The sequence below is a fragment of the Mercenaria mercenaria genome, chromosome 9, assembly GCF_021730395.1.
Source record: "Mercenaria mercenaria strain notata chromosome 9, MADL_Memer_1, whole genome shotgun sequence".
Lineage (NCBI taxonomy): Eukaryota > Metazoa > Mollusca > Bivalvia > Venerida > Veneridae > Mercenaria > Mercenaria mercenaria.
In genome coordinates, this window is record NC_069369.1 from 50,632,400 (window position 1) to 50,655,078 (window position 22,679).

Below are 22,679 nucleotides of genomic sequence, written 5' to 3' on the forward strand. Positions count from 1 at the left end.
CCTAGCTCCCCCCAAAAGGGGCTAACTACCCCCATTTGAATAAAATTAGGAGAGGACTTTCAAATGATGCTACAGGCCAAGTTTGATGAATATCCCTCAAACAGTTCATGAGAAGAAGTCTTTAAAAGGTATTTCTATTTTTAGCTCTAGTGGCCCCTAAAAGGAGCTAAGTGGCCCCAAATTGAACAAATTTGAAAAAGGACCTTATAATGACCCTCTAGACCAGATTTGATGAAGATCCATTAAGCGGTTCATGAGCAGAATTCGTTTAAAGGTTTTTCTATTTTTAACTCTAGCAGGCCCTAAAAGGGGCCAAGTGCCACCAATCATTCAAATTTGAGAAAGGACCTTATCATGATCCTCTAGACAAGGTTTGATGAAGATCCATTACGTGGTTCATGAGAAGAAGTCATTTAAAGCCATTTCTAGTTTTAGCTCTGTTAGCCCCTGAAAGGGGCCAATCATCCCTACTTGAATAAAATTGGGAGAAGACATTATAATGATGCTAAAAACCATGTCTGATGTAGATCCTTCCAGCAGTTCATGAGAAGAAGTCATTTAAAGGTATTTCTAAGTTTATCTCTAGCGGCCCCCTAAAAGGGGCCATGTGCCCCCGTATGTAAAAAATTGGGAAGCGACAAAATAATGAGGATAAAGACCAAGTTTGATGAAGATCCATTGAGCAGTTTCTGAGAAGAAGTATTTTAAAGGTTTTTATATTTTTAGCTCTAGTGACCCCTAAAAGTAGCTAGCCAAGTGCCCCCATTTGAATAAATTTGGGAAAGGACCTTATAATGATGTTACAGACCAAGTTTGATGAAGATCTATCTAGTAGTACATGAAAAAAGTTGTTGAAGAGTATTTATAATTTTAGCTCCTGTGGCCCATAAAGGAGCAACGTGCCCCCATTTGAACAAAATTGGGAGAATACCTTATAAAAATGCAACAGACCAAGTTTGATAAAGATCCATCAAGCGGTTCATGAGAAGTTTTTTGAAGTGTTTTTTTTTCTATTTTTAGATCTGGCAGACCCTAACAGGAGCCAAGGTGAACCATTTGAACAAACTTGATAAGTGGTCTATGCCAGCATGCTACTGACCAAGTTTGATGTAATTCTGACCAGCAGTTTCAGAGGAGAAGATGTTTAAGTAAAAATGTTAATGCGGGTACGATGGATGAAGGATCATCCACCTATACTATTAGCTCATCCTGAACAAATTTCAAGTGAGCTAAAAAGTGTATGAGGAGTTGAACACACCAAATTTCTTCACTATGGCCTATTTTGTGAAATAAAGAAAATGCTACAATTCTAGTAAAAATAGCCACAGAAATATCAATTTCAAATGAAGAATCTTCCTCTAATTTTGAAGCAAATCAGGCTAACAGTGTGGGAGGGGTTAGACACACAAGATTTTTCTCTATATTCTATATACCAAAACTATCAAAGGGCCATAACTGCAGTAAAAATAGTCAAAGAAAAATTATAGTCATCTGCATATCAAGCTTGTTCATCTGTGAAAGTTTGAAGCAAATCAGGCTAATAGTGTGGGAAGAGTTGCAAATACAAGATTTTTCTCTATGGGCCATAACTGCGATAAAAATAGTAATAGAAAAAAAAACATCCTTTATGATCATCTATACATCAAGCTTATTTAAATGTGACTAATTGAAGCAAATCGGGCTAATAGTGCAGGAGGAGTTGGACACACAAGATTCCGTGATGTACAGATGAACAGCAGCAACACTATTATGTCCCACCCCCACATACATTTGTGGGCATAAAAATCTTTACAATTAGCCTATGCTGATTCATGATATAATGTAGTGCTATTTCAGTTTGCCAAAAGCAAAAATAACATACTCTTATAATTTTTAGAGACATTTATTTGAATATTCAAACATTGTCATCTAGATATCACACCCAGTTATAATAATAAATAGTGCATAATTAACAACAATATGCTTTAAAATGAACATAGTATTACATACACTTACAAAGTACATCAAATGCATATAACAAAGAAACAACCTTTTGTTTTAAACTGTATAATTATATTATTTTTATATCTAAGTAAATCTACAATATACATCTTCTTATCATAATGATTATATTTCTTTTTACTGTAAATTATATGGTGAACAATTGCATAATTCTCAAATGTATTAAGTAGATTTTAATTTCCTCTTAGCACATTTTAAAAACAGTTGATCACTATAAAATAAAACATGTAGGCTGCTTTCCTTTTCCTCCAAGAACATTTTACAAACCACTGATCATTTGAAAATTACACATTTAGATTCCATTTTGTTTTTATGAAACAATCATTATTATGAAGAAAATAATTGTATATAAATGATTATTTATTTATACTTTTTTATAAGCTTGCCACTATTGGATAAGATTATTTGTGTGTTTTACCACAAAACAGCTTAAATCTTTGGAAGCGCACAGATATAACTCTATAATTTGCATGTCATAAAAGATGACAGTTTTCTTAACCCTTATTATGCTGGACATGACTGATTCTGCCTTTGCAACCAGTGTAGATCCTGATCAGCCTGCACATCCATGCAGTCTGATTATGATCTGCACTGTTCGCCTTTCAGTCGGTATCATTTTGGAAAGCACCCCTTTTAACAGTTAATGGCACTGTCCAGATTGTAAGATGGACAAGTTCATTATAGAATTTTAGCAGGGTAAGGGTTAAAATAGATGAATTCTGATGTACAAATTTCTATGTTGCTTCTGAATTCAGTAAATAAAAATGAAAGGAAATGGGATATTTTTCAACATTAATCTTACATATTCCAAAAACACATACACAATTAAGTGCTAATCAAAATACACATCAAGAAAATACACCAGTTGGAACACTAAACAAACAGTTTAAAAATAACAGAAAAGGTCCAAAATTAGATGTGACATGTGTTCAAATGTTTCCATCTATTAAGTAAAACAAAATGGATATATAATGCTCCAATATACATGCAGGAGAGGAGTGCCTATTCATAGAGAACAGTCTATGGATTGTGGTAAAATCATGTGAGATCTTTAAAATGTCAGGAAATTAATTCCTTTTTTAAACCACACCAAAATATGTTATGTTTTTGTTGGGTTTAACGGCGCCCTGACACAATTATAGGCCATATGGCGACTCTCCAGCTTTGATGGTTGAGGAAGACCAAAGGTGTCAATCTGTGCATTATTTCATCACTGGTGAGCACCTGGGTAGAACCATCGACCTCCTGTAAGCCGGCTGGGTGCCTTCCTCCCATGAAGAATTCAATGTGCCGAGTGAGTCTTAAACCCATATCGGTGAGGGGCAAGTGATAAAATACGTAATGTTAATCGACTATAAATATATTAAGTTCTGCAGTGATAACTAAAGCTATTCATTTCCTTTCAGACCAATGTCTTGTACATATACATGTTCCATTTAAATACCCTAAAATGATTCAGACAATCCAAAATATAACCAAACTGAAAATGTTTGTTTTAGTGGGTATTGTGGCACACAAACACAATTTTTGTCATTTGGAAACTTTCCTTCTGGATGTCGCTTCATGCTCTGACAGGAACCTAGGTAGTACCTACAACCTTCCAGACAGATAGCTTCCTATCTGAGCAACATTTAAACCAAGAGACTTTAGAGGTACGTCAGTAGCCTAAAACTGCTCGGCCATGGAGCACAGCGATGCTCGACTATTCAAAGCCTTGTCAATTGAATGAATACAAAAGTCGAAACAGGGGCATGATTTTGTAAAATAGTTTAGTTTATTACAGTGAAAAAGTATGTAAAGTTGTAATCAGTTCCCACAAGTGGTTACTGAGATACTAGTTTACTTAAAAAACTTAACCAAATCGGAACGCAGATGCCGGTGCTGACGCATGGGCGAGTCCAATAGCTCTACCTATTCTTCGAATAGTCCAACTAAAAACGAGACACTTATTCTAAAATTCTAATATCACAATCTCTCACATAAAATCAACATAATCATGGCAGTAAAAATCAAAAATATTTAATGCATGTACTTACATCATACATACACAACAGTATTAAATATTTTACAAATAAATAAATAATCAAAAGCACTGTTTATTAGGCAGAAAAAGAGGTATCCAAAAATTGAAAGGAACTGTTTTGTTTAGGCAAGTAAGTCTATCTTATGACTAGGATCTTTAAAGCATACAAATAACATACAGTACACAGATACCTTAATAAACTTTTAACATACATCTACCTTTTGTGTAAGCTAACACTATCAAAGGTACAGACATTTATTTTAAGTAAATAACACTTCTGGTTTTCAGCATATCAACTGAATTAAAACACAAAAATAATGAGGCAATATAAATTTTGTTCCAATGATAATAAACATATAAGAACAGCCAATTTGTTTTAATGTCAACTCATGTTTGGACCCTTTCATATTCATGTTATATTCTGTAACTACCAGTACAATAAAAGCATTAATCTATGCCATAAACAACAGAATTTCGAACTTGAATCAAAATAAAGTTATTAAAAAAGTAACAAAATCAAATAATTTTGTATGCTTTTAAAATGTTACAGTATAACTTCCCTAACACACAATACATACAGTTTTTTCTATTTTACTAAAAATGGGACTTTTTAACTTCACATAAACTGGATTGTCAAATTCTTAAGTATGAACTTCTTAACCTTTAGCCTGCAGGCAGCAAGTGATTCTGTGTTTGCAACCAGTGCAGACCATTATCAGCCTGTACATTTGTGCAGACTGATCATGGTTAGCACTGTTTGCTATTCAATCAGTAAATTTTCAGTGAACACCACTTCAAATAATAAATGGTACTGCCAAAACTGAATGTTACACCTGTCCATTTTAGAAATTTAGCGGGGTAGAGCTTAATTCTGGTAAAACTAAGAAGACAAAATTAGATGGTACCCTTGCCATGTCGTATATACATAACTTAACTATATACACAACTTCAAAATAAGAGCTTTACTGATAAAATCACACTATTCAATAACAAACAAACAATATTCTGTAACAAAAACATCTATTCAAGGGGAAATTGTACATTTATATCATTTTTAAAGTAAACACTGGCCAAAACTGAGAGCACATTTTAACAGCAGGAAATGCATCTGTGTAAATTAAAGAATTTACCTTCTTTATAAGTTAAAAATGTTCACCTTTTTGCTCTGAAGTATACAAAACAATAAAACAACTTTCTGGTAAGGAGTAAGTCAGCATCTAGCAAGAAAGCAACATATAGAAACAGCAGCATTTATGCACATTTACAAACACAATATAAGTTCTGTAAGTATTTTGTGTGAAGGTATGGAGGTTGAGATATTAATGCGCATATGTGTATTGAAAATTATAGACATCTACGCAGAAACTCCCTAGCAATGCCTAACAATGAGTATCTTTACAGTTATGTTTTCACAAGCTTAAACTCTCAAAAGATATTTTGAAAGTACTTTATAAACATTAAAATTGCAATTTTAACAGTTCAGTGTTTATCAAGTCTACACATAACTGTATATGTACATGTCTCAATCACTCTAATATGAATGTTAAACACTGGTACTCCAAAAGCATTGTTTGGCCTATAACAATTTCTGTTCTGGTCCCCTATCAAAACAAGACAAAACTGAACAATTAAAATATGACACAGAAAACACTGTAAATGACACAAACTTCTTGGCTGTTTTATGGGCAAATGCAACAGAATGGCAATCATTAAATAAAGGCATTGACAAGCAAAACAAACTGAAAATTACACATCAGCAAGTATATTTGAACAGCCAATTAGTAAATGTGAAAACTTATTTTTATCATTTTAATGATCTTTAATTTCTAAACAGAATGTAATAATATTTTTCTTTTACTATGTAGGAAGTCAATGGCAGAACAGAAAACATTCATAATAAACTGAAATTTACAACTTCAAACACGTTCCATTATACCTTGAAATGAACATTGATGTGATTTGTATGAATTCATAATACAGTACAAATATCTTGAAAACAACATGTGTCTTCTTTACTTGTACATCAATGGGCAAAATGATTTGTTCAATGCTTTTATGTAAACCAGTCCTGTAAACTAATGATGTTAACTAGAAAACAAATGCCATCTGATATATAAATTCCTCAATGTCACTTTCAAAGCAATGTAGCATAGTATGACATATGTTCAGTCATAAGTCTATTTTTAACACAGCAAAAATCATTTACTTTTTATAGCCCTGTCTTATAAACGCATCAATGGAGGCTTTTACAGTGTTCAGCATGTATATCAGTCTTAATTTCAGAACCTTCACCATCTCAACTTACAGGCAAATATGAGTGTGTCACCTCAGTGGAATAAATGGATAACTGCACTGACATAAACAAGCACTTATCTGGTCTTGTGCTGAAGTAACGGATGATCAGATGTAACTTTACAACTGTCTATATCACTTCTCTGGAGTTCACAAACACCTCTCACAGGCTATTGTGTAAATGAACTAACACTGAACATTTACTCTTTGGATGCTATCTGGAAGGTATATTATCAGTACATTTTGATGCTATCTGGATTGTGGATTAACTTAAGACCTTAACATTTTCATCAGCTTTTCCACTGCTATCTGACTGCGGGATTAACTGTAGACTTTTCTGCAGTCTTAAGATGTCATATGGAAGGAAAATTTACATTAGACCTTGATTATTCCTTCACTTTTCCTGGATGAAGGATTCACTTAAGATGTTAATTTTCATATTCCTTCACTTTTGTGACGCTATCTGGAAGAAGGATTAACTTTGGATCTCGATTTCCCTTGCATCAATAGCTGAAGTCTTCGGTTTTCCTGAGAAAGTCTAGCAATTTCTTGTCCAAGTGTATCCAAACTTTCCTGTTGGTACAAATATAAAAGATACATAATCAGAAATACATGTAAACAGAAATAAATTCATTAAAGAAGTCAAAAAGGAAACTGTTTTATATTAATGAATGAGGGCTTACAGGGAAAGATGGAAATGCACGAAAATGGTAAGGTTCTTATATGCAGCAAATGGCATGGAGGTAACACAATTTATTATACCTCACATAAATGTCCAATGCAAATTTCCCATTAGTTTAACTTGAATAATATATTATATTCCCCAGTGATTTTATATCACATGCGCAAAATCGTTATTTTCAATTTCTGTGCAGGTGATAAGATCCATAATTTCATATCACATGCGCAACAGTGTTATTTTGTTTTTCTGCACATGTGATTTTTTTTTCATATCACCCGTTGAGAGATTGATACTTTCGCATTGATTAAAAGACTGAGTCGATAAATTTTCAGACGAGATGCTTATATAATTATACGTTAGGATTAAATTACCCTTTTCTGGTGCTCTTGCATGTGCAAACACGGCTGAATTTTCCTTTTTATGCTACGTGCAAAATATTTCGAAAACAATTTTTCATCAAATATTGAAACGAAACTGCCACAATAAGTTTAAAAATGATCTAAGAAAATGAGTGCTCACACTTATATGTTTCGTTAAGAAAAAAGAAAGTTATTGCCGTTTTTCTAATGCTACTGATTGACGCAATGTTGAAATATTAGAATAAATATAGGGGTCAGCGATATGTAAACGTCTCGACTAAGTATATCAAAAAAAGTCTTATTACACAGCATATAAAAGATATTTCTTTTTACATATATCAAACAGCTGATATTAGACCACTCGACATGAATATTAACCAAATGCAATACAAGTGGTATTATTGCAGGACTTATTGCTACAATATGGTATTGACTATGTGGCATGCTATTGTAAGAATACTGCAAACATGGACTGACTCATTCATAGTACCAAGTATGGTAGTAACAGGGAAAATTTCTGAAAAACTACTGATTACATAGGCAAAAGAAAGCCGGGTGAGAAAACTATCTGTGATACTTACTTAATCAAAGTTTTTGCCACCAATCTATTAGGACACTAACAATCACTTTCTATTGATAGTTTGATCAATCCTAACAATCTACTCTCCAACCAAGTGAGCTCCACAACCAATTTGGTACCATAGTTTGTATGAACAATTTGGTTACAATCTAATGTAAACTACACTACAGAACATCAGTGTCATTTTTTGACCACACAGACATTTTATCTTAAAAACTTGATTGCAACCAACTCACCTTAAGTGTCATATTTTTGAGAAGCGTATCTTCAAGAACTGCCTGCAGTTTTCTGTTGATCTCTAATGAAAGGTCAAGGGTCATGGTCCCATCGTTGGAATGGGAACTGTACACAGATCCCATAATACTGTGCTTTCTAGATATCTCAGCCTGAAAATATATAGCAATTTACAATTGACAGGAAAACAATACAACTTCAAATTACTTAAGAGAATCTCAGTTTGAAGATAACTAATAAAGTTACTGTTTATCAGCACACAATAAAAGCCAACTTCCATTATTGTGTTAGAGTAAACTATGTTTAGATGCTTTTCGATCCACTTAATTTAAAGGCGTATGCTAGAATTCCTGTATATGAGATGGGGGAAATGCCGTTTTCAAGAGCAGATAACTCTTTTTCAATACTGGTGACCTATGACTTTTATTGTATATTTTCCTTTCTCAGATGATTGTCCTTAAACATCCAAAGTTTGAAGAAATTCCATTATTGGGAAAAATTTTGCCCATCTCATATACAGGAATTCTAGCGTACACCTTTAATAAGAACATATGTATGCAAGTGATAATTCTATATAACCCTTGTCTACTGTCTAGACATAATGACATTACTTTTTTTCACCTTTGAGACACTGTATTTTAAATGAAATACCTATGTGAGATAATGTAACCTCACACTGGTAACAAATCATTTTTACTATATGTTGTTTTGTTTTGATTGCATCAAATGCTACATGTATCAAACACAGTGCAAGACAGCCATGATCTTTGAAGAATCACCATGTTTGTGCTTGCACTCCACGATGACATTTGTTCTGTGTTATCACCAATACAGTTTATTTGGTGTATGTTTCCAATAACAGTTCAGTAATGCAGTAATAAGGAAATGACCCTCGACCTTTCACTGGAGATCAACAGGAAACTGCAGGCAGTTCTTGATGATAACTTCTCAAAAATATGACATTCAAGGTGAGTTGGTTGAAATAAATTGTTTTAGATAAAATGTCTGGAAGATATACATTTCATATCAAATTTTACTTAAATCAACATTTTTTTCAGCCTTACTTAAATAGAATAGTTTTAAACCCAATAGTGACTGGTGCTTTTTTTAACAGTTTTACGTTTCTCCCTTTTCTTAAAGTGTTTGTTTAATTTACAAACCATTATCATGAATAAATTACACCACTGAAAGATAGTATCACTTGCTTTGAACAAAGAATGTTTTGTGTGTCATATTGATTGCTGATATACTTTACCTCAAGTTAGGTGCTCAGGTATTCATAAAAAAACATACCAATAATCAATATACAGGGTTGAAGAACTGGAGGTTTAAGGTATATAAACTGTTGAGGTTAAAATAAATTGTAAGAAGAATATTGGATTTGATATTAAAACAGTCTTATTTATATTTCTGTGTAGTTGTTCTTATGGTAAAGTGCTTTAACATATTATAAATTAGATCGCTTACAAGAAAACAGAAATTACAAAAAAATGATCCTGAAAGACTAAATCACTCCAGAGAAATGAAGGACTCAGATGAAGTAATGGATATGTTTTGTGAATCTTGTCTTGAAGAAGGTATTGAAAATGTTCCTGCAGTAGGATTTTGTGTGGACTGTGTAACGTTCTTCTGCAAAACATGCCTAAAATTCCATACAAAGTTTCAACGAGATCATGTTCAACAAAGTCACAATGAGATGCCAAAGGATTTCTGCCAGGAAAAATGTAAAATCCATAAGAATGAAATTGTAAAACATTACTGTAACAAGTGTGACTGCTTTGCTTGCTCAACTTGTAAGATAAATGATCATAAAGAATGTGTATCAGTGCAATATGTTCCAATATTATTGAATGAGTTTGAAGAGAAAAGAGAACATGAAAATTTTGAGGACATGCTGAAATCTGTTGAAGAAAAACTACAAAGTACTAAGATTGTCATTGAACAAGGATATGGCCGAGTGGAGCAGATTAAAGAAGAAACGAGATCAGTAATTCAAGAATATAAAGATAACACTGCTAAACTGTTTGATGATCTAGAAAGAGAAGTGGTCACTGAAATTGACAAAATTGGGTCTGAAGATAAGAAAAATCTTGATGAAAATTCTAAAAAACTGTCTGAATTGGAATCAACTTTTCAAGTTATTAAATCTGAAAATGAAAGCAAGAAATCGACCTTGCAGAGATGCAAAATATTAATTATGGTCAAAAGTTGTAGCAACAAGGTCATATCGATAAAAAATAGTCTTGAGGATTTGAACCATGAAACTGGAATACATGAAGTAAGTTAAGAACAAGCAAACGTATTAAAAACAACTGGTGATTTCGGAAAACTAAACATCACTAAGCCTAGAACGAACATAAACTTGGGGCGCATTTCTGAAAACATGAAACAAACTGAAAGAAATCAAACAAAATATGGAATCTGTTTATGGGTTATGGGTTTAGTAACTGTAATTGCAGCAATAATTTATGGAAACATTTACTACAGCAGATTTAAGTCAGAAAATGTACCAGCATTCAAACTTCTTCATTTGTACAAAAACTACCTTCTTGCAGCAGATATCCACAATCACCTATTGCAGTTAATTTCTACTATAGAGAAAAAGATTGTTTCAGAATTTCTGCTTCAAATATGGGATATAACAAAGGTGGCAGAAAATCAAGTTGCTGTCACATTTTTTTATTCACCAGAGATTCATATACTGCAAATAAACAACATGAACAACAGTGGAGCTATTGAATGGTCAGTTATCAAAAAGATGGAAAATTATTTGTGCAAGACTTATCACTGTAAAGTTGCATACAGAGACAAAAAGCTTTTTATTTCTTCAGAAAGTGAAATAACAGTTTTTGATATGAATGGAAATAAACTCAAGACCATATTTTTAAACATACCAGATAGTTTCAATATATTTCACTATCTAACAATAACAAAGAATGCTGAAAGTTTACATATTTTTTCATCAGTTGGTGAAAATTATTTAAAAGTTATTCATGTGACCTCTGATGAACAGTACGAAACATCTTACTCTCATAAAGATCTTAAGTATCCATTAGGAATGACAGCTAATGACAGAAGAAATGTGTATGTTTGTGGATATGGCTCTCACAATATACACAGGCTGTCTGGAGACCTAACTCAAGGAAAAGTTCTACTGAATGAGACTGATGGAATAGAATCACCAGGGGTAATGGCTTATAGCAATGAGGATAATAAGTTGTTCATATTAGATATTAAATCTAATAAGATATCAGTATTCAAAATTGTGTGGTATGTTTGGTAAAATTTAAAATGACTATAGGATACTCTGAGATTACTGAATTGAATAACTGATCTTATATTCTTGGCAGTTCAGTGTATTTCATAATGATTATGTATAGTAAATGTAGTATATACCAGTACCAATCAACATGAACAAATGACAATTTTATCACTGAATGATTTGTGTTATGTAACAGCCGAAATGTGGGTAAACTTTAGCAAATAAATGGACAGTACTACTCTCTACTTGTTATGGCTCTCATTGAACTCAAAAAGGTTGTCAATGTTAGAAGTTAAGTGCAGACTGTAATGTTATACAAACATAGTTTCTGTATTGAAACGTTTTAAAGTCAATTGTGTGTTGTACAGGAAAGCCTGTCAGTTATGAAGATCAATATAAACATATTTACTTAAACAGGAGGGTCATGATGACCCTATATTGCTCACCTGGTAAGCTTGGCCTTGGAATCATCAACATAAAACATTATGACCAAGTTTCATGAAGATAGTGACATAAATGTGGCCTCTACAGTGTTTTTTCCTTTGATTTGATTGGTGACCTAGCTTTTGACCCCACAGGACCCAGTTTTGAACTTGGTCTAGGAATCATCAAGATAAACATTCTTACCAAGTTTCATGAAGATAGGGTCATAAATATGGCCTCAAGAGTGTTAACAAGCTTTTCCTTTGATTTGAGCTGGTAACCTAGTTTTTGACCCCACATGACCCAGTTTCTAACTTGGCCTAGTAATCATCAATACAAACATTCTTACCAAGCTTCATAAAGATAGGGTCATAAATGTGGCCTCAAGAATGTTGACAAGCTTTTCCTTTGATTTGACCGGGTGACATAGCTTTTAACCCCGTATGACCAAGTTTTGAACTTGGCACAGGAATCATCAAAAACATTCTGACCAAGTTTCATGAAGAAAGGGTCATGAATGTGGCTTCTAGGGTGTTAACAAGCTTTTCCTTTGATTTGACCTGGTAACCTAGTTTTGGACCCCACATGACCCAGTTTCAAACTTGGCCTAGAGATCAACAAGATTAACATTATGTGCAAGTTTGCATCAAATCAAAGCATAAATTAAACCTCTGTATGGCTGAAAAAGCCAAAATAGAAAAATTTGCCCCTTTATGAGACAGTAACTCTAGAAACTAAGATGGAATCTAGCCGGTTTTCGAAAGGAACCAAGATCTTATTTTGACTTAAGATGTGTATAAGTGTGCTTAAAATCGAATGTAAAATGTCACTTCTATCGTGTTCACAAGGTAAAATTAACAAATTTTGGCTCTTTCAGGGGTCAATCAAGGGCCGTAAACTCCGGAATCTTTGATTGTTTCTGACGATTTCATCATGGAAAGATGTATCCAAGATCTATTGTTGTTAAAGTTATTTTGCAAGTTTGTATAAAATCAAACCATAAATAGAGTCTCTATATGACTGCTAAAGCCAAAATAGCAAATTTGGCCCTTTAAGGGACCAAAACTCTGGAACCCATTATGGGATCTGGCCAGTTTTCGAAAGGAACCGAGATATTATGCCAATACAAGTTGTGTGCAAGTCGGATTAAAGTTGATTGCAAATGTGGTTTCAATCTGTTCACAAGCCAAAATAGCAAAATTTTGGCCCCTGAAGGGGTCATAACTCTGGAACCCATGATGGGATCTGGCCAGTTTTCAAAAGGTACCGAGACATTACGCCAATACAAGTTGTGTGCCAGTTTGATAAAAATTGATTGCAAAATGTGGTCTCTATCTTGTACACAAGAAATTGAAGACGGATGGACGAGGGACAGACGAAGGGTGATAACAAAAGCTCACCTTGTCACTATGTGACAGGTGAGCTAAAATGGGAAAAGTGAGCTGGGGCTTTGTGGGCCCAAAGGTCCCCAGCAGGGGCAATTGACAGAGGCCTTGTGTGTGGGGTGGGGGAGTTTAACAGTATAAGCTTTGCAATACATTCTACATTATATCTAAAAATGAACTAACTATATATTTCTTGAAATTCTACTCATGGAAATATCTGTAAACAAGAGCTGTCTATTACTGCAAGCTTGGCTATTTGAAGCCCTTCCACCTTATACTAGCTTACATACAAAAGCTTTAGCAATATTTTCTAAGTTGAAAACGAGCATAATGTTTGCTAAAATGTAAGTCACAGTTTAGAAACATGTGAGGTCATACTATGATGCTAAAAACATGTGGAAAATCTGAAAACATTTGGTCAAGTATTTCCTGAGAAACCTGCTTACATGCAAAATTGTCACAAAATTTCAATGTTAAAAAGGGGCATTTTTCACTAAATACAAAGCTAGAAAATATGTAAATTTTCCTGGGAGGTAAATATCTCACAAGGCCAAACACATGCATGAAGTTTAAAAGCATTTGGCTTTGTATATCTTGTGCAGGCTTTGTACATTTTGAGAAACCAGTGCTTACATGCAAAACTTTTGTGATGCAGACACAGATAAAAGGGTGAGAACAAAAGCTACTATTTAACCCTTAGCCTGCTGCAGGCGAATTTAATAGCCTTTGCAAACAGCTTGGAACCAGATCAGACGCCGATTAAATCGGCGTCTGATCAGGTTCCAAGCTGTTTGCTACTCTGACCATATTTCTTCCAATTTTGGAGCAAATTGAATGAACTTTACAATTTTAGCAGACGACATTTCCAGCAGACGACAATTTATCTAGCATGCTAAAGGTTAAAGCATTTCAAACAGTCAAGCTAAAAATAGTACATAATACAACAGCATTCACCAAATCAAATACATTTTGCTCACATTTACAACCAAATCATACAGAAATACATTAAATTACATATAAGCTGTGCATATTATCTGCACCTTTGATAACCACAGCTGCCGAAACAATAATTTTGTGCTTTGACGGAGAACATCATTGGGATTTTCTTTTTCTGTTTTAGGAGAATGGTGGTAGGGATTGTTACGGAGGGGAAATTGCACCGTAACACTAAAATACAGGAAAAAATCATTATAATGGTAATATAAACACTATTTTTCATAATAGAAAATGACTTAAAATCACACTGTCTTGTGTTTTAAATGTATGGTTTACATTATTATATGTAGATTTACTTAAGAGTTTTGATTGGATCAAGTAAAAAAATATTTTAGTTTTAAATTACTTCGAGAATTTTGTCAAAAAAAGGGGAAAATACTTTTTGTATAGAGGAATGGGGCCCGCAAATATTGTCTTGAAGTTCCATAAGGCTCTTAATTTTATGCTGAAAACAGATAACGCTACTAAGTAAATAGTTAAATAAAAATACTACTTTCAATATTACACATGAAATTAAGAAGTCACTGTCACAATGGGAGATAATCAAAACAGTGCATTTTATAGTATTTTCTATTATGTTAATCATATAGTCAAACAATTAGGACAAATACATTTTTTTGAATATTCACAAACGGCTGCTGTTCTGTTTGCGTATATAAGCATACAAAAAATCTCAATCTACTATATATTTGACTGCCTTTTCCTGGGTGCTCAAGCTGTATTGTATGGAAAAGAATTGGCTGATCAATTTCTAATTTCAAAGATAAAATGAATGTGACTTTTGTATGTTAGAATTTGTTTTCATGCATTGACACAACCATGCCTTTAAAAACAAAATTAATTCCCCAAAAATAATAATGATTTCACAGTAATTTTCATCATCAAATTATAAATAAAACATTAAGAAATAAAACAATGTTCAGTTACAAGGAGGTAATGCACAACTTATTTGAAACTGTATGTAGACAAGATGTACACATATGTGTAATAAAGGATGAAATACAATTTGTTCAGCAGATCAGTCTGTACTTGCTATTAAGTGAAGGCCAAAGTCCTAAATAAATACAGACAAAAGAGTAAATTATCAATCTAAAAAGGAATTTATAACTGAAAGTTTTTCAAATAGTCAACAAGCAAACGCAATCAAAACAGCACTGTATCCTGGTTTTACGCAAAAATTATACATGCACTGTCTTCCCCAAACTACCAGAAACTGAGTGATAGAGAAACCAACTGAACAAGGGTTATAAACTATATACAAGATAATAACAATAGATATATATATATAATAGATATATGTGTGTGAAGGTAAGTTACTATACCTGTGCAAGCTTTCCTAATGATGGCTGCAGGATATAAAGTTATATTGAAGCAAAGAGTTACATAAATTGCCTACTTTAAAACAGGGGTAATTTGCCAGAGTTGATAAATTTCTTGTAACTTTTTTTTCCATTGCTAAAGTTAAGAATTTGCCAAACTGGGTATTACATATTAAGCATATGCAACTTTTTTTAATTTGTGCTTTCAGTAAGCAAACTTTTTGCTAAACTCTTCAAAAAACTGTAGGTAGTTATACTTCCTGTCTAGAATTTTTAATTTTTTGTTAGTGCAAATCTTATACTTCAAGAAAATGAAAATTTGAAAAAAAAATACACAAAAAACTAGGGTAGATGGAGAATGAAAGTGGATTTAATATCTTTGCATAAAATGGCAGCCTCATTTGAAAGCAAAACTGAAAACTCTAGCATCTGACAAATGTTGTACAAGAAAAAACAAGAAAAAATTGGCTGTCTGATTATATTTTACTTAATTTTTCAATACATAGTATATCTAAGTCTGACATCCTGCCCTGTTTTACAGTAGTCCATGCAAAAGTGAACACTGAAAACAAATTCTCTATGTAGCTTAGAGTAATCCAATATTTTTACAAGTGTTTATCTTTTTTATAATGTGAAAGCTGACTTAGATATGAAAAGGTGATCAATCTGTAACACCATTTTGCGGCCATCATGCCACTTGCCAATGGATGTTTAAAACACACCCGATTGTGGATGTCACACAAAAAACTGTTGCACAGAAGTAACACAGGTCTGTGGACAGTCATGCCAACTGTGTGGTAAAATTAATGCCAGTTGCTAATGTGGAAAACAAAAATTATCTGCACCACAAAAGTAATTTTCAAATATTTGCTCAAATATCTCTACCTACAGCCTTCACAAATACAGATAATCCTCTAAAGTGTATGTGCATAATTATCTTATTGCTTCAGCTCAATGTAGGCCAGCAGAAATTTACTGTTAACTTCATTCAGATGCCCAGTAACACTGATTCCCTTAATATAATATTATCAGTACGAGTTGAATGGATTACCTAAACTATGGTGCTTTTTACTAGAATCTGTTATCGGAATAATTATGGGTCTGATTTGGCACTAATTGGAACAAGAGCCGCTGGAGGAGAGCAACTTCCAACTATTCAAAAGTTTTGTCACCAGAGATGGTTAAATAAAAGTATACCAAAAGTCGAAAACTTGTATAAAAGCAAGAAAAGTCAGAAAATGTGTATAAAGTCAAGGCAGCTATGGACCTGTATAATGCATATCAGATAATCACAGTTAACAAGTGCGTGAAGTTTTAATTGATTCCTGTTAGTGCTTGCTGAGATACAAGCTTACAGGTAAAACCAGAGATTGCTTTGTCAAAAAAGGAGCATAACTTTGCAAATTTATATGGAAAATAAACTTATGGAACCTGTGTATTGCTCATCATATTATCATAGAGTACAAGTGCGTGGAATTTCCAATTCCATTTCCACAGGTGGTTACTGACATTACGTGCTTACATACGAATACTGAACCAAACTGGGATGCAAACACAGACGCAGATGCCGACGGCAACGAATTGCAAAGTGCAAAGGCTCCCATATTTGAAAATTTCAAATATTCACCCTAAAAATAGCGACTAAAGTATGCATTGACATACTTTACTAAACAGATGTTTACTGTATCAATCCTCCAGTCATTCTAGGATTTGTCTCCCTTTTCCAGTCACTCATTGTATGATACAGATTCTCTCCCTCTATTAATAATAACCAAATGAAAAATAATTGCTGAAGAAATGTGTAAAACAAGAGGTGTCACTAGTTGGTGTTGAATGCCCCAAAAGAGTAGTGCCCTTGTCTGTGGGTCAGGATTAGAGTTTTAGGACAGATCCCTGCCTGTTACCTTGACCTTGAAGGTAGAGATCTGACATTTATGCTGACACACACACAGTCTTATCATGCTTAATCTACAAACTTTCAGTGGAATCCCTTGAATGGTTTAACATAATTGAGCCCCGCCATGAGAAAACCAACATAGTGACTTTGCGACCAGCATGGATCCAGACCAGCCTGCGCATCCGCGCAGTCTGGTCAGGATCCATGCTGTTCGCTTTCAAAGCCTATTGGAATTGGAGAAACTGTTAGCGAACAGCATGGATCCTGACCAGACTGTGTGGATGCGCAGGCTGGTCTGGATCCATGCTGGTCGCAAAGCCACTATGTTGGTTTTCCCACAGCACGGCTCATATAAAGTGTTTTGAACTGATGGATAAACTAACTAGCATACAGACGGACAGACGGATGGTAGGAAGACAACTAAGGAACTCATATCTGCTTTAACTTACAAAATTTTAACTCAACTAATAAACATGAAATGGTCTATTTAACTTTAAAGGAATGCTTTATTAATAATAAAAACAGGAGAGGGACAACACAATTACACTGGGAAAATTGGACTAATTTCAAAACAATCTACAGGCTTCAGTCATAAGATGACCGTCGTCATGATTTTTTACAAATCTACAGGATTACTGTACTAAAGTATAAAGAATTTAACGTATGTTACTATATTAGGTAACATGTGTTACTATAAATAGCTGAATATTGGCATGCTCCCTGATTTTTTAAAGAAAGTTATTTAGAACAATAATAGAGCACTTAAAACAACAGAAGAGAGTTAGTTACTTGTACTAAAGAGTCCATATATGCGGTGAATCTTTAAAGGAGAATAAATGAATCAGTAGCAGTGCACTAAACTGATACAAGCCTCGTAAGTTACAACAACAGAATATGCCTAGTAGAATACTACTGACCATGGAGTCATTCTAGTTCTGTTGTCATGGTAACAAAATGCTAACAACAGAATATTCTGAAATGTGCTACAGAGCCTAAAAAAAAATAATCGTCCCTCTAGCAAAAAGTACATTTTTTTTTACGAATAAGAAACTGGAAGAGTAAGTTTTAATCCTAGTTCTACAGCTTGTAAATAAAGTCACATTTTAGACTTTCTAACTTTTGTAGTTACATTAAATTTTGTATATCACAAACACTATATTTCATCAACCTTTAGTCTGCTGTCAGCAAGTGATTCTGCCTTTGCGACCAGTGCAGACAAAGACCCATATCTATGTAGGCTGATCTTGGTCCGCACTATTTGCTAATCAGTCAGTAAATTTTCAGTGAACACCCCTCTGAATAGTAAGTGGTATTGCCCAAACTGAATAATGGACCAGTCTATTTTAGAAATACATCAGGGTAAAGGTTAAAGCTATTAGTAAGGGACCATGTTTAGCTGACTTCATGGCCTGTATGAGCTGAAGGTTATGTTTTAAGCAGACACATGCAAGCCACAATAAATGTAAATACAGAACAAAAACAAACCTTTTCTCGATCTCTGTAATCACTGGTCATTGTGCCCGTCTCCTCTTTCAGGATATAACTTTGTATAATTCTAAAAATAAAGTAAAATTATACACATACTAATTTCAAAAACTGTTTGCACAAAAAAAAGATGATCATTCTTTCTCTTTATCTCTATCGAAATATTTTCAAGCTTACACATGAAGAAGATGATCATTCCTCTCCTTTTTTATAAAAAAATATTTTCAAACTTACTCCTAGTATATTAATGTTTCAGAGAATTCTATTCATCAGACAAGTGTGGAATTTTTAAAATATTTAACAGTTGTATCCATCATTTACTCAACTGTGTGTATTAGCAACAAGAATTTTGAACATTTTTGTCATTTTTTGCAGGACTGAGCATATTTTAACAGTTGGACAACTACAAATGGCTGAAATCAATTTTTTATCAGTTTCAACAGTGATTCTGTTCTATTAATGTAGTCAGTAAACCTGATTTCTCCACTGCATTCTGACCAGTAAACACATGTACTACACATACCAGAGACAACTACCCCTCACAGCACACGAGTGTAGGACATGAAATCCACAATCATACACAGTTTGGGCACAATATAATTTCTTAATGACTGCCTTCATTCAGTCTTTTTTATCATACAAAACAGAACATTTTTTTTTTTAATCTAAACTTCATTTGAAACTAGGTCTGATTCATTTAAATCTGCTTAAGAGTTTGATAATGAAAAATAGGAAAGAATTTAAAAAAAATAAAATAAAAGAAGTTCAGTAACTGTTTTTAAAATTGCTATCAAACATGGAAATAATTCATATTTTTTGTTTGCATAGATCCAGGTTTGTAATTTAAGAAAATACTTATTCTAATTTATAATACAATATTTACCAGTCAATAAAATGATCCTTCTGTTCAGCAGGTTCTTTTAATTACTTCTAAGTAGGCAGTATTTTACAGACTCGATTACAAATACTTTAGGTCATTGATATCAACTCATTTATTAGACGAGGTAACACATCTGATTGAAATCTTTTAGGAGAAAAAAAACGTCTTATAGGTGAGTAAATATGGTAAGACCTAATATTAATTATAAAACATCTGTCTAAGATTCATAGATCTTACCTGTTTTTCTTCTGTATTTCATCTACAAGTTGACTAATATGATCTTCCATGAATTCTATTTTCTCATTTTTCCTTGCAAGAGCTCGCTGTAACTTCACAATTCTCTCTATCAATGTCTGTTTATCTACCTCAACCTGTTCTGTAATCACTGGATACTCCTTCAAAAAGTAATATTTATACATGCACGTTATACCCTTTCATGAAAGTAGTATTTTCAATAAAACAATGAATAACAAGTATTGAGAGAATAAACCTGGAAGCAGTGGGTTATGATTAGGTTTCTGCAGCCTAATCCAGACGATCTACTGCCTGATACATCTTCTGTTTGAAATTTGTTCCCTTGATTTCTAGTTTAATATATAGAGGATATTACATATGTGTCTTTTCATATTGAATTTATTTAACGAGTTGAATAAAATGATAAAATGCGAGGCTCTGCCGAGCATTTTATCAATTTTATTCAACGAGTTTAATAAATTCAATGTGGAAAGTCACAAATGTAATATTCTTTTTATCACATGTTAGCCTTTCTTGTCGAAACATCAAAAAATCGACTTTCTTTTGTTATATAAACAAGACAATTTGACCAACGTCGCCTTTACTATAAATGACGTCTACGTCAAAGCTTTATTACACTGGTGTATCATCATTTTTATTTAATAGCTTTATTACACTCCCGAGACGTCAAACATGTGATAATAGAAAATACTATTCATAATATACAAGAATCTAAAGAACGGTTGGGCCTGTAAATAGAACTTCTTAGATTTTAGATTTTCTAAATATGCCGATGTTTTGAAAACAACAGATCCTATAGAGGGGAAAGATTTAGTCACAACACAATTTAAGCCATATAGCGAATTTTCCAGCTTTTCATGGTGGAGGAAGACACTAGGTGCCCCTCTGGGCATTGTTTCAGCCATGGGCAGCCACCTGAGTAGAACCACTGGATAGCTTCCTCACAATGAAGAATTCCATATGCAAAGTGAGGTTTCAAAACAACATTTGTGAGGACCAAGTGGTTCTAAGTCACTGACCTTAACTACTCTGACATAGATGCCCCTATGCCTCATATTAATCAGATGATATTTATCAATATAGATATACAGATAAAAAGACACTACATCAAGAAATACGCTATTTCCCAAGACATCCAATACCTGTTCTGGACTAGGATTTCTGTTAATGGAGTTCTGTTGCCCGGCAGCATGAGGTTGTACCACTTGAGTTGTTGTTTGCTCGGCAATGCTGATAGTGTTCAGGGAACCATTAGAACTGGTGCGAGAACCCATACTTATAGTGTCTTTATCACCATTTGTATTGGCTTCATAGTTCTCTAGCTTCCTACGCACCTGCTGTAACTGTCTCGTCAAATCCTAGGAGAAAAAGAAAACTGTCTGATATTCCTCTTAAAATACTCAGATATTCTGAACCTACAGCAGTGGAGGACAAGTAACTTGATGTCAATGCTCTCAAAAACTCTGCCATAGAGAACGCCCTATTATTACAGGTTCAATTATAAAAGCTATACTTATATAGCAAATTTCCATTTTAGTAAAACATGGGTTTAAACTTCACTAAACCATTTAGAGAACTTCAAAATATTTAAACTTACAGCATTTATAAATAAACAGACTGGAAAGGGAAACAATGAGTCCATGTTATTACTTTTTTAATCACAGGGTTTTTAGACTTACAGATTCCATGCAATCAGAATATAACAACAATATCCTTTCATAATTCATTTTGTGGAAGTAATATTCTCAAAGAAGAAAAAACAGGGCACAAACTAGAGTTTTCTTTTGAAAATGTCTGCAAATACTGATCTATATAAATGAAAGGCTAAGTTGATATGAACTAACAGGCAAATGAGTTATGCATGTTGTCCAATTATGGCAAAAACTTGTTCCAAGTTACATTTAAATCCTCTTAAGTAATAAAATAAGATAGAGAGTGGACAAAAGATACTGCCTATTCACTTTTGACATCACCATATGACCTTGACCTTTAAGCAATACGACTGAAAGTTGTGTTCTGCGCATATTTTTATTATGTAATAATGCATATATGCCAAATTATATGTACTGTCTTTGTTCTTATATGAACTTCGTTGAAAAGAGTTCTACACATTATCCTATTACACGAAATATTTGTGCAAAAAATTGATTTAAACTGGTAAGACATAAAATACTGCCTACTTGACATTTGATTTCACCATATGACCTTGACAATGAACCATCTTAATAACAGGTTCTGTTCAGAACAGGATATAAACATGTATACCTTGATATTGTTGGCATGTTTTCTTTTCAATGTTTTAATCTCATCCTTCTCATCTTCTAACTTCCTCGTCAGATCTTCAACTATAGACAACAAAATACACTTGTTAACATCTGACATCTATTTTCTTAAAAATAACTTCAGGAGGAATTCGGCAGGGCTTGAGAAACAGTGAGTGAGAAACTTTGAGCTTAGTGACTACCATGCACTAAAATTTGTTGTGCTTTATTTTGTTTGTCTGACTTGACTTGAACACCGTTTTTAATAAATATTTCAGTTGTTACAGAAGCACGTTTGAAAACTGTTAAGTGTTCCAGAATTTTATATCAGTACTGACTTATTAT

General features: G+C 33.4%; 1 protein-coding gene across 4 annotated transcripts in view; it reads right to left on the reverse strand.

Annotated features, from left to right (window-relative positions):
* Positions 1–1,869: 1,869 nt before the first annotated feature.
* LOC123547113 (coiled-coil domain-containing protein 186-like) overlaps positions 1,870–22,679 on the reverse strand; it is a 48,291-nt gene continuing 27,481 nt past the window's right edge. For 3 of the 4 annotated variants that reach the window (XM_053551381.1, XM_053551380.1, XM_053551382.1), the window contains 7 exons: positions 22,339–22,418; positions 21,216–21,431; positions 20,056–20,213; positions 18,939–19,008; positions 15,560–15,583; positions 8,174–8,323; positions 1,870–6,889 (listed from right to left, as the gene is read on the reverse strand). In XM_053551381.1, the coding sequence (XP_053407356.1) occupies positions 6,776–6,889; positions 8,174–8,323; positions 15,560–15,583; positions 18,939–19,008; positions 20,056–20,213; positions 21,216–21,431; positions 22,339–22,418 (812 nt within the window). In that variant the 3' untranslated portion in view covers positions 1,870–6,775. The remainder of the gene's footprint in view (positions 6,890–8,173; positions 8,324–15,559; positions 15,584–18,938; positions 19,009–20,055; positions 20,214–21,215; positions 21,432–22,338; positions 22,419–22,679) is intronic. The other variant, XM_053551383.1, reaches the window with a different exon arrangement.